The following is a 13,879-nucleotide window of genomic DNA, read 5'->3' on the forward strand; positions in this document are numbered from 1 at the left end:
TAATTAGATTTAACATTTGGTCTTTCTCTCTAAATAAAAAAAAGTAAAGAACTGCCCTGCATGGCTACATGAACAATAATTCAGATTTCATCCTGCTCTTAGATGTCCCTATAAAATAAAATAACATGGACAATGTTTATTATAAACACATACCTGCAGGTTTGTTTGTAGTCATAGTATTGAGGCACATTCATCACACAAGGAGATCACCAGATTCAGCTAGTGACCGATACTATTGGATATCCATGAATCTCTGGGTCTCATACACTGTAAGCTGTTATGAATTACTTTTTTAGATCACAAACTCTCACTGAAGCAATGTCAAAGCAAGTTTGACAAAAAAAAGTACCAAGACGATGAATGCATTCCATCGTTAGACGTTCATAGCTCGTGTTTTTGATTCTAGAGTAATATTAACTTTATTAATAACACCAAAACAGTGGGGCTTCAATATCTTATTACAACATGGTGACTAACCCCCCCCCCAAAAAAAAACCCAAGGGTACTCCATAAAGGTCAAGAGTTAGAGAGTGTTTTAATTGTTTTTCAATATCACAGTTCAATGAAACCCTTAATGAACTTCAAATCTCTGTGAATTTCTTCCAATCAATACTAAGTTGACCAAGGTAACGCTAACATGGCTAAAATGTAGATTAATTAATTAATTAATAACATTTCTTTTATATTGTGAAAGGGACTGTGTGAAAATAAAAGAGGGTTTTGAAGTTAAACTAAAGGAAAACTTTACTTTGCTACAATGATGATGAGATGTAAATGGACTCAATTACGAGTGTGTGTCCTTGTCCAGCAGGCAATAAAAGTTAATCTGAGTTGGCTGGTGGTAATTAAAGTGTCTTCCTGTGTTATTGACTATCAGCAGCAGCAAGCTCCCTCTTTGCTCCTCTCTGCTATTCCTCATTTCTCTTCTTTTTTCTCCCTCTGTCCTGTCTGCTTCCTGCTGCTCTTCACTCCCGTATGTCAATAGTCATTAAACACAATCTCACCATCCTCCTGGTACGAACATGTACACACAGAGACACAGAGACACACACACAACAACCAGATGAGTCTTTGTTGGTCCAATAGTTGATTAGTGTCTTTCCTAATAGCGCTCAAGTTCACCCTCTGTCCTCGGACCACTAATAGACAAGTTTAGCAGACTGGAAGACAAACACGGAATATAAAACAAATACATATGATGGAAAGAGCAAAGTGGAAATAGCAGTCCATCCATCCATCAGTCAGTCAGTCAGTCAGTCAGTCAGAGACTTAAACAGACACAAACATACATTGGGATAGTTCTGTATTAGACAAACGCACAATGAGACAGACAGGAAGTCGGTAACATAATAGTTTGTATGCACACTTACAACATTGTGCTGTGGAGTGATGAGAGCATGGTGCTGACTCAGGACTTCAACTATGGACAGAGAAGTCCTGATCAACTCCTCACATACTGCTGCACCTAACAGGGAATCAAGAATCCTTCAACTATTACAACAATCTGTAATACTGTTATTGTTTTGATACTGCACTGTTTTATTCAACATGTTTAAACAAATCTCTGCTCAAATAAAATCTTTGGAACTGAAGAAGTAACATACCTAAAGCAATGGTCAGATTTGTTTCATTTGACTCAATAGAGGTGATGTAATTCTGTGTGAGAAAGGATGAAAAAGACACATTTACTTATTATTTTTCAGACATGTCCTGACCACTGTGTGTTTTTATGATTTTTTGAATGGATATCTCTATCATGTATATCTCTCTGCCTTCATTTAAAGGCGTGAGAAAGACATTGGTATAGTCTTTTCGGTTAGTTTTTCAGATAAGACTATACAATTAAACATTTTTAAATACATTTACTGGTTTTTGGCATTAAAAGCGGTCAAACATACAGTACATTATCATTATCAACACATGACTCCCCAACCATTGACAGCCAATGTTCAAGGAATGGGAGAAAAAGTAAAAAATAAATAATATATAATAAACAAGAATATAGAAGAATATGTGAATCCAGGCAGCTGCTTTGAATTCTGGAAACACTGGATATGCAACTCTACAACACGTTGTCAGAAATGTTGAGATAATACTGATTAAATAATCAGCTTTTGTAAAAGCACTGAGTGTCCTTGTCAAACAAAATAATGAAGCTATTTTAAATGTTGAAGGACATGACTGTATAACTGAACACATACCAGGAGCGATCCAGTTTTAGCAAGAAAATCTTCAGATATAATTTGAGCTCTAAAGACCTGTGAAGAGACAGAGAGTCAGTCAAATAGAAGGAGAGGTGATGAGGACACAGAAAGTGATGAAAAAGATTAAGAGATTTAGCACACGTGGAATTCTTTCTCCTGCAAAAATGTTATACACACACACTTAAATGACAAACAGTGTCACAGCATCGAGACAGTTGTCCAGACGGGTACCCGGACCTACACTAAGGTCAAACCTAACCTAACAACATTAAATATCCTGTTTATGTTAACAGGTTTACACACATTGTGAATAACCTTGCAGGACAATAAAATCAATAAACGTACCTGTGATGAAACAAGTTCAAGCACAACAGACATTGTTGGCAGAGTGTGTTTAAGCTGTCTACTCTGAGCTGTGGATGGGTGTCTCCTCCCAATCACACCTTGTAATGCACACAAGACATCCTCTAGAGGAGAGCATATGAGACAAGGGGACACAAAGAAGGGATGAGAGTAGAGTGCTATGGAGTAACCCTCTGTAACATAAATATATACTTAATTACACCTAGAAACTGTTCAAATGCAAAAACAACAAGAATTGTATTTTCACCATATTTTACAGAAACACGTCATTTTAAAAACTTGATATTCCATTCATGTTTGTACAGAATCAGGAATATATAGAATTTCTCAAATGTTGTTACAGATGAGAATGACAGCGTTGAGAGGTGTGTGTGTGTGTGTGTGTGTGTGTGTGCGTGTGTTTATCTGTCTTTACCCAGTATTAGTGCTGCAGAGCTTATCAGATATACAGTCAGTAAATCCAGACACTGAGAAAGATATCCGGATTGACCATGGTTCTCTCTGAGGGGTGTGGCTTTACGTAGGTCTCTCTCAAGGTACATTACAAGTCTGGAAAGAAAGACATGTATTGCATTTCACAACATTTGTTCACAGTAATTATACATTCATACATTAAGGATGCATGGTGTTGTTTCCTGTTGACTGCTTGTAGTGTTTTGGGATCATTTCTACTGCTCACATTTGCAACTCAATGACTACATGATGAAATGATGCAAGAACTATTAATAAGATGATTTTCCTCAATGAGCTGTACAATTTTAACGGGATGCATAAAAAGGGATGAGATAAACAGATTGAGCAGCTCTAAGTTTGAACAACATTTTTATTCCTGTCAGACTTCTTGTATTGAACAGTAATCAATAAAATGTTGTTCACAAATTCAGTATGGAGCAGAAAGGTTACCCTGCTAACTGATACATAAACAGCCCCACATGTGTAACACAGACACACACACACACACACACACACACACACACACACACACACACACACACACACACACACACACACACACACACACACACACACACACACACACACACACACACACACACACACACACACACACACACACACACACACACACACACACACATTAATAAGTATTCAGACACATGCAGAGAGATTCTGAGAGGTCATATTAGTTAACAAATATTGATTCTAAGCTTAAGAGTGGCAGTGGTGCAGAGGCAGTGGAGGATTACTAATGCAGCATGTTCTCCTTATAAAGCTGCATAAAAGATGAGCTTGTAGAGTTTACAGTTACATGGAATTGTGCACTCGGGTGTTACTTTATTACGGATTCATTGCATTAAAGAAAACTAAAATTGTACTTCATGGTATGTACTGTTATAAATATAGTGAAGAGCAAAGTCAAGTTTTGCTAAAACCATGAATCCAGTATGACCTCCTTGTTATTGTAGATGTATTTAAATTACTAAAGAAATAGTATTGGATCAACATTGAACACTGAAAGTAATGATAACAACTTGTAGTTGAGAAAAAAAATATGGAGGAAAAAAGGATTTCAACTGATAAGGCAGCAAAACATTAAAATGTTGAGACCATGGTCACAAGTTCCTTGAAGGTCCGCTGCATGAATATTTTAAAGGCTATCAAGTTCAACCAGCACATCTTGCAAGAAACTCCAGTCCATACCCTGCTGAATGTTCATTAGTACTGTGAAGGATTAACGTTGGGTCTTTGTAATATAGCAATGAGTAAGGTCTTTTTACCTGCTCTTTAATAATATAAAAACAATGAGTAAGGTCTTTTTACCTGCTCTTTAATAATATAAAAACAATGAGTAAGGTATTTTCCATTCTTTTTCTACAGTGTCTGGAGAAAACATTTGTTATGAATTAGCGTTATACAAATAAAAGTGTGCTTACTGCTTAAGTTATCTCTAAGAGTGCAAACAAGAGTAACAGCTGGGGGATGAATGCAACGTGACAAAGTGTGTTTTGGCATCTGGTCATCAACAGTGAGAAACCTGAAGATAGTGATAGACCGTTAAAGGGTAATCAGAGTTGCAGTTTTTGGAAACCACAACAGAACTGGGAAAGAGCCGGTGCTCCGCTGGTGCCATCTTTAGCCCTCCTATAGGCATCTCCACAACCTTGTATTTTAGGTGGGTGCCTTCAATTCACGAACACAAGAAAATAAGAATACAGAGACCAGAGAGGTTGACCAATGGACCAGCTTTCAATCCCACCAACCGACAGACATTATTTTCCCATGAGCTCTTACAGTGTTTACTTGCTTGAGTCATTCTGTACACAATGTCTTCTGTAAATGAAACTTTAACTTCAATAGACTTTGAAAAGCAATAATAAACAGGTGTATGTTTTTGACCCTATCAATCGAGACAAGGTAGTATGTTTTAGAAATAAATGGGTTGTTTGAGTGACCCTTTCATTTGCTTTAAACATAAAACAGTTTTCAACAAAACAAAGTCAACATTATCTTTTGACTTCACTAGCCCTGGAAACAAAGCAACGTTTTTCCAATACAAAATGCCTATAAGTATATCTTTTTTGAAACATTTATGTCTTTCTTTGCCTGCCTTTCGCTCTGTCTGTCTGCTCATTTGTCTTCCTGCTAGACTTCTGCCTGTGTGTTCTTCTGTTAGTCTTGCAGCTATTTTTTTCCTGATTGCTAAATAAAGAGAGACAAACTTGCCACCTCTCTGTCACTCACAGTGGGACACTCACAAAGCACTCACACACAACTGACCTACAAGTGGCCAGCTCTGCGTGTGTCTGCGCATGTTGAAAGCCATCACACTCCACTCCCAATGGCAATTTTAACACTTCCTCACTGAGGCCTGTGAAAGTTATCCCCTATACTGACAAAAACACACACCCGCTAACACACATATTTTCATGCCACTGAGGAGCTAATTAAACACAACGTGCCTGGGTGAGAGCAGGACGGAGGGAAAGATGTGTTTCTGTGTGTGTGTGTGTGTGTGTGTGTGTGTGTGTGTGTGGTTGAATCATGCAGAGTGCTCGGTGGGAGAGAGACAGGCAGGTCATCTCTGACAACTCTAACACAGTGAAAAGAGGGAGAGCAAGTCTGAGAACAGAGTGTGTGTGTGTAAATAGAGACAGAGAGAGAGACAGAGATGGATAGGCAAAGAAAAAGAGAAGCAAAAATAACTTGTATCTGTTTTAGTTTCATGTAAAAAATGAGGATGTTTTGAGACTTTCAGGAATGGAGTAATTCTTATATCTAAATATTAGAACACAAATACAGTATAACACGAGATCATCAAGAATGACACAGGGTTTCACTTCAGTAGTAGTTCTTCATGGTTTTGTTTTTAGGCAGATAATGCAGAAGAAAGTGTTGCAAACATTCACCAATATATGACAGACACACAGTACTTAATGCTTATTAAAAACTTTTAGATTCAAATGATTTTTTTCTTTCTTAGGGTGCTCACTGTAGCTCAGGTGGTACAGCAGGCGCCCCAACCTCATTAGTCGCAGTTTCTGCTCCTGACCCTGACTACAACCCTATTCAGACTGCCGTTTCAAGCCACGATATTTCAATCTATCAATATTTATTTGTATAGCGTCAATTGATAATCAATTCTATCTCAAGAGACTTTACAAAAAGCAGCTAAAAGAGCTTACTCATTGTTATCTACAAAGACTCTACATTAATCCATCATGAGAAGTTACAGTGGCAGGAAAAAACTTCCCTCTAGAGGCAGACATTTTAGGCTAAATCAGACTCATGATGAACAGCCATCTGCCAAACTGTGCAGGGCTTGAAAAATGGGATAGAGGGAGATGCAGGACGTGACGTTTTGCCTTCAATCAATATGAATGTACAGAGACGTGATGGTGGCCTGAAAAAAGGGCTACTGTTAGATTAACGTCATCTCCCACTCTCTCCTCCAAACATTTCCTGGCTCTCTAAACCATCCTATCCGATGAGGAAAACATGCCACATAAAATATAAAAAAATAACATTTTTTATTTTGTTTTATTTTTTTAAGATTTCCTGGAAAAATTAATAACCAATTTCTTTAAATTATTTACAGCAAACCCCTCTTTATCTCCTTTATGCATGGAATTGTAAGATATAAGAGTTTATGAATTTATAATGCAAAATGAAATCTTTGAGGATACTTTCTACAGATATTCAGTATAACCTTATTACTGTTATGTATTACTAACGTAGGTTACATCAAGAACACGGCTAATTTAATTATGTGCATCAAAAGTAAAATCTTGGCAAAATGTGAAATTATTTCTGTTGCCATAAGAGCTCACAGCAGATGTCAATCAAAGTTTTTCTGCTTCTGTCCATAACAGGTCATAAAGACATATCTTCAGGCTAGCACTTTATTTTTCGGTGGATAAAATGTTGAAGCAAATTGCATGTGTTTGGTTGTGTCACTTAGTCTGTATGTAATTTACTTGTCCTTACTCTTTTATTAAAAATGTAATGTGGCAGCTCACATGTATAATGCCTAACAACGATAGAAAATAAACAGTGCTCAGACTGAGAGAGAGAGAGAGAGAGAGAGAGAGAAGGAGAGGGAGAAACAGTGAGAGATAGAGTGAAAGGAACAGCGTTTGGATCCATATGTCAGTAATCTAGGGCATCTTTTTCAAACTGAATTACCAACTGGCCATAAATTACCTGGGGAACTGGTTGTGTTCATATGTATATACATCATGCATATGCATCTGAGCATGTGGGCTATGCACATTCACAGATGCAATTCAAGTTTGTCTGGGGTGAAACTCAGGACAACCAGCTAATGAACCACTTGAAGTTCCAGTAAAGTTACAACATAGAGCAGCATAATCTGAACTAAATGTCCAGGGTACATACGTTTATATTATCATTCCCTGGGCTGCTGTGCTAGTTAACACAAAGGTTATACAGAGTACAAGTGCCTTCAGTGCAGCATTTTTGTGAAGGAAGTCTCCCTTCTTCAAGAGTCAGCTTTAAATAACAGCTAATGAGTTGAAAGGGAAATGGTCTCTGAGTGCTATAAAAGAATGTGAAATATATGCTTTGAAACACCCTACAAAGACTACAAAGACAAGTTTGGCCAAATGTTTTGGTTAATGATCAAAAAAAAATCTAATTTTATTGTATAACATGCAAGCATGTGAAACTCAAGATTTTTTTCTCCAATCCCAAAGATGCTGATTTTGCAAACCTAATTTTTACATTTAAACAGTGTTTTCAGGTTTAATTGAATACTGTGCAATGAAGTATTGGAGCGAGCAACAATCTACCTTGTAAAAATGAAAAGTTCTGAAACGGACAGATGTTGTACCATGCCATCAACTTTTTCAGCTAGGGATGGGTATCAAAAACTAGTACACCAGGCTGCTCCTGGTGGCCCCCTTTTGGCCGGGGAGGACGTGGTTTCCGCTGCTGTGCCGACTATGTCACAGCCGACAATGCCGCCTCTCAGACAGGGCCGACTTCCTGTCCCAGATGAGCCACTGTAGGGCCCGATTCCACTGCTGATAGATTGCTTGATCTGTTTGCAGGAATGTGTCAAAAGCCAGGGCGCCATCCACCCGCATTCAGTATGAGAACAGGTGTTAGCTTTTCGGCCTGGTGTTTAGTCAGGAATGTGGACACTGAGCACTGCTATGTGCCGTGTGCCGTCCATCCTGGAGTTCTTGCAATCCCTCTTGGATTCTGGCCGTTCCCTCTCTACCCTGAGGGTTTATGTAGCTGCCATTTCCTCTCGACAAGTTCGCGAGGTTGGTTTCCCTCTTTTGGAGGGGGAACTATGAGACTTCGTCCACCACAAGGCAAGAGAGCACCAGCTTCCTCCTCGCCATTACTACAGTGAAGCGAGTGGGGGAGCTCCACGCCTTAGTCTGTAGATCCTCCATGTCTGAAGTGGAGCCCAGGTGACTCATAGGTCACTTTGTGGACGAAGACCCCATTTCTGCATGAGGTTCTGTCAAGGTCAAACCTTGATCAGCCGATTCTGTTGGTGGAGGGTTCGAGACAAAAACAGGTCAGCGCTGCTCTGCCCAATACAGGGCCTTACGAGCATACGCCGGCGATACGGCAGGTATATGTTGATCAGACCAATTATTTGTGTGTCATGGTGGTCCTAAGAGAGGTCGTGCTCTCTCCAAGCAGCGGTTGTCCCACTGGATTGTGGATGTGATCAACCAAGCATATCAGGCAGCCCTGAGAGGGGTGCCTCTGGCGGTCAGGAAGGATGAAATAGAACGAAAGTTACGCATGTAACTACAGTTCTATGAATCCTGGATGATCGCCAGAGCTTCTGGTCACTCGGAATCGTCGTGTCTCGCAAGAAGATTGTGGAACGGATCCTCTGATGACACCGGAAGATATAGTCCAGTCTGGGTCATCAGGGATCACACGTGACTTTGTTGGTATAGCTAGACCAGGATTCATAGAACTGTAGTTACATACATATTTTGTTTTATTCCACCCACACACACTACAGCATCCTTGATGGTTTGGTGTAGGGTAGGAGAACACGAGAATCCACAGAAACTAATTAGCCCGCAACCCAACAGACTGAGTAGAGTTATAAGTAGTGATGGACGATATGACCTCAATCAATATCACTGTACTTTTTTTTGTTTTTTCCATTTTATCACGGTATTGGAGTATTACATTTGATTGAGCAAATTAATGCACTGTCACATACTAAGACACCCCTTCCCCCCTTAAGGAAGCCTATTTAATTGGATACCTTACTCTGCATGAGACCAGAGAAAGATGCTATTAAACGTCAAAGTGGGTTTAGATCTCAGTAGCTTCTAACTGAATCTGTGTAGTTTAAGTTTTATTTCGCTCCTGCAGTTTGTTAAGCTGCTGCCAAAACCACCACATTTCCTGATATGACTATCATAATAAAAGCATCTCAACAGCTTGTAAAAGTGGGACATACATTGTGAAAGATGTGGCAGAAATAGAATGTGTTCATCATTGAAGCAGAGATACAATTAGGGCAGATTTTCAACAACCCTGTTGGAAGTTTTAGTCTTTACAGCTGCTCCTTTCACCACGAGTTGCAGCCACAGCCTGCTTCTTTTAATCATCTTGGTCTGAATGCAAGCCAGGCATCAATTTAAACACACCTTTAAGCAGGTAGACCTTTTGTTATAGAGATGTGAATCCGTTTCCAGCAAAAAGCACCACCCACAACCAGTCTCTTGCATTCTCATTGGTTCTGTCACCAATCAACCTCAATCATTCTGTTGTAATTACTCTCATCAATGATCTTTTTTTTTTGTGTTACATCCCCAAACAGACCGTAAGAGATGTGCTGCAGGCACATGAGCAGTGACCATGTGAGTCTGCTGGCTCTGTTCTGAGTGTCTGAAGACTGGGGGACTCAATCTGAGCCGTTGTCTTTCACAAATCACTTACCCACCACTGTGGCTGATAGTTAAAGCAATCTGATTTGCTTGATGTGTGCACTGCAACCAAGCGTGTCTGTTTAAACCGGTGATGTGGCAGAACGTAATACCTGTGATGGTACTGATACCGGTTTACTGCACCCCTCTAGTTATGAGTATGCTTCTCTAGGCCAAAACTCAGCACAGTCAGTATGATGGTGCAGGAGGTAAACTACAAGATATAAGTAACACATCACTTTCAAAATGTATCCATCTGCCATAACTGTTTTCTGAACAGCAGTGTTTCCCATTAATTAACTAGACCGTGGCGGCCCGCCATAGTCTAATCTGTCGCGCCATAGTCTAATTTGCCCAGCTAGCGTCAGCGAATTATTATCAACTATAAGAACATTTAAAGTACAGTTTATCCCGTTAAATATGTGGCTGCAGTAGCCTACACCGGAATGTGTGATTGTTTTATGTCCGTTCCCTAAAACGGTCCGTCTGCATAGGCTACCCCCTGCAGAGTGTTACGACTCACAGCTCTTTGGAGCTTTTCAATCGCTGCGCAGGTTTCGGAGTTTTTAAACACAATCAAAGACGTTTGATCACTTTTTCAGACAAAGCAGCATAACTAGTTGTAACCCTAGATTTCTAAATCCTAGCTGCTGCAAAACAACTTATGAAAGAGGAGAACAAATCCATTTCACCTAGTTTACTTATAAGTCTAAAAATTATGTCAGAGCTGTTCTTCCTCATTATGTCAAAAACATGCATTTAAAGATAAAGGTGGGTCCGCAGACCGCACTTGTGAGGGAGAGAGAGAAAGCTATACGGGCGAGCGAGAGTCTGGGAACGTGCCATTGCGCATGTAAGTGGACGGACAAGAAACAAAAAGTTAAATTGATCATTACTCTACAGTTTACATGTTAACCTGTGAAGTAGCCTACATGGCAGACTGCAGTCTCAGACTGATGGCGTCCAAACTGCTCAATGTGCGCTGAGTGGTCCTCTGTCTGTGCGTCTGCACATCACCCTCATTGCTTATTAAAAACTATAAACTGGACTCTGAACCTTCAGTGTGAGGTTTGATGTCTGTTGAAAAGTTCTGAAATCGTTTGAGCTGCTGTTAATACTCTAAATATTTATAATACTGAACATTACAATTAATTAATAAAATATGCTTTTGCGCAGCAAATAGTATGACGTCATCAAATAGAAGCATGTGGAGAAATTATCCAAATTTGGACACGAGGATGAAAGGAGAGATAATCATAACTGAAAGAGGAGTAGGAACAGTATGCCTGCTTGAGGGTCTCAATGGGCCAAGCCTAAAGTGATTTAACTTCCATGGGCATTGGATTTCATGTTTTGACAATTTGTGCACTACAAGAGCACAAAATTGTTAGAAGAGTGAACAAAGTTTTTCATAATAAAAATAATAATAATAATCTTAATTGATGCATTTAACTTTAAAATGTACAAATTTTTCTCCCAGGGGTGCATGACCCCGGACCCCCCTAGAGGGTTCAGTGTCCCCCCACCATAGTCTCATGAAATCCTGCGGGAAACACTGAACAGTGCAGGTAAACAGTGTGTCTCTTTAATTAACAAAATGATATAACACCTGAGACTTGAAGCCTCCTCCGAAGAAAACATGGTGACAAGATGACCACTGGATATAAGAGATGGTCAATTTCCATGTATACACATTCAGACAAGGAAGTGACAAAATGTGGCCAACTTTCTAGTGCTGGCTGCGTGACATCTTGCATATTATGTCTTACAGGATGATAAAAGAAGATGTCAGTGAGAGAGAGGCCGTGTCTATGTGTGTGAGTGCATGTGCAGCCCTGTGTGCACCCTGTGTGTGTTGGTGTGAATGAGTATTTACCTGTGTTGACAGCAGTACTGCAGTGTGTGTGTGTTGTCCTTTATTAGTAGCAGTAGCAGGAGGAGTGTTTTGGCTCTCGTTATTGTCGATGGACTCTCTAGACAGCGTAGCACCTTCAACAACAGATCCTACAAGACACAAAGACACACATGAATAAAGTAAAAGATCCTCACTGGGTGTGAGTGTGTCTGCTGTTGTAAAGAATGTTTCGTGATTTAAATACAAGCCAGCTGTGTGGAACAGACTTTACCAATGCTAAGTAGCAGCTTGATAAGTAGCACGAAGAGAGAAAATGTTTGTCTACCACATACAGCGCTATGTTCAAAGTTTATCTCATCAAAAGATATTACAGCAGTATATCCATGTAATGTATTCAAATGAATATGAAATTATTCAGTTTAACATTTGGCCTAAGGTGTCCAGGAAAAAAAATAATTTTCTGTCACTGCGACAACAAACTGGCTTAAAGTTAATCAGCTCAGACTTCACATTATCACATAACACACATACACACATACACACACACACAGACACGCACACCCCAAACAAACTTGTATGCCCACAGCTACTTTAGACATACAGTTCATTCACTCAGTATAAACTCAGCAGAAGCAACGGTTTGGAAAAATTATGACTGGCCAACATTCATTACCATTATCATTATCACCAACACCATACACACGCAGGCTGTCTGTGTGTGTGTGTGTCTTAATGTGAAATAATGTGCATGCTTGAGTGTGTATGGGGAGACAGAGAAAGTTAATTAATTTCAAAGCCCAGTAGTGTGTGTCTAGCTGATAAGTCCCTCCCCACTACCCATAATGCTTTGCTGAAAGTAGAAGGCTGCAGCACATTCATTCAGCCAATTAGCCCAGATACTGACACACTCTACAAATTAGCGTATTTTCATGCACACACACACTCACTCTCAGATGTATGCACACAAACATACACACATACACACACACACACGCATACACACACACACACACACACACACACACACACACACACACACACAAACAGACAGAGTTCTGTGTAAACAAACTCTTGGACTGTCTGTCTTTGTGCCAGGGGAGAGAGTGTGGGGGGGAAGGAGGGAGGTGAATGCATATCAGTGTATAATTAGAACAGAGTTGAAGTACTAAGTTTGTATTCTGCTGTTAAATTGGAAATGCTCAATGCAAATAAATTCAGTTCAGAGTCAATTACCAATGCCAGGCTCCAACTTAAAAACCTTCAAATCAATTTTAGCCTCCTCTGCATTACCAAGATTAGCACGTTGCATGCACACTCGATGGGCTGTCTTATGAAAAATTAAGTAATAATTCCTGACAAATTAGTTCATGCACAGTTCAGCATTAGTTCATGAACTGTATGGAAGAGACACAAAGAGAGAGGAAGCACAAAATACAGGTTTTTTAAGAAAATAGAGCTAGTTTCACTTGTTCTTCATGTCATTGTGTATTCATCTCTTGGTGACTGTGTATAAACCTCACCATAAGTGGATTTTCCTAATCAAACTCTCCAAAATTCATCTCTTCCCAGTGTTCATATAAACACCCAGACCTTCAGTGGAATTGCTCTGTTGCAATTTGAATAAAATATAACATTTCAACAATGTTTTTTTCCTGGTGCAATAAGAATTCTGTATATTTTTGTGTTAACATTTCGCAAGATAATATGAAATTATTTTGCACATCACTACACACTTACCTTGCTCTGTGTGACACGGTGCGTGTGGATGCGTGAGGTTAGGAGGGCACTAGCCATAGCAGTGAGAAGATGTTGCTGCACCCTGGCCCCTGCTCCACCTACAGCCTCCAAAATAGCTGCAGGGCCACATGTGTCAATCACTGCCAAGAAGACTGCTGGGACCACCCGGGTTAGCCTAGAAAGAGACTGGAGACATAAACAAAAAAATATGTTGCATTTGCCCTTGATTTTAAGTAAGCACCTTAACAAAAGGAGAAAGTGACTGTCCTAGGGAATATGTCATAGAGTGACAAATGATCTACTAATGCATTTGTAAATTCAAACCATAG

The 13,879-nt window shown here is 39.6% G+C and overlaps 1 protein-coding gene across 1 annotated transcript in view; it reads right to left on the bottom strand.

Annotated features, from left to right (window-relative positions):
* ulk4 (unc-51 like kinase 4) overlaps window positions 1–13,879 on the bottom strand; it is a 73,900-nt gene that overhangs the window by 32,343 nt on the left and 27,678 nt on the right. Inside the window, exons 21-27 of the mRNA XM_061051090.1 lie at window positions 13,551–13,736; window positions 11,835–11,962; window positions 2,983–3,116; window positions 2,550–2,671; window positions 2,202–2,258; window positions 1,605–1,656; window positions 1,371–1,465 (exon numbers count right to left, since the gene is read on the bottom strand). Of these exons, the coding sequence (XP_060907073.1) occupies window positions 1,371–1,465; window positions 1,605–1,656; window positions 2,202–2,258; window positions 2,550–2,671; window positions 2,983–3,116; window positions 11,835–11,962; window positions 13,551–13,736 (774 nt within the window). The remainder of the gene's footprint in view (window positions 1–1,370; window positions 1,466–1,604; window positions 1,657–2,201; window positions 2,259–2,549; window positions 2,672–2,982; window positions 3,117–11,834; window positions 11,963–13,550; window positions 13,737–13,879) is intronic.

Source organism: Labrus mixtus, chromosome 11 (genome assembly GCF_963584025.1).
Source record: "Labrus mixtus chromosome 11, fLabMix1.1, whole genome shotgun sequence".
Classification (NCBI taxonomy): domain Eukaryota; kingdom Metazoa; phylum Chordata; class Actinopteri; order Labriformes; family Labridae; genus Labrus; species Labrus mixtus.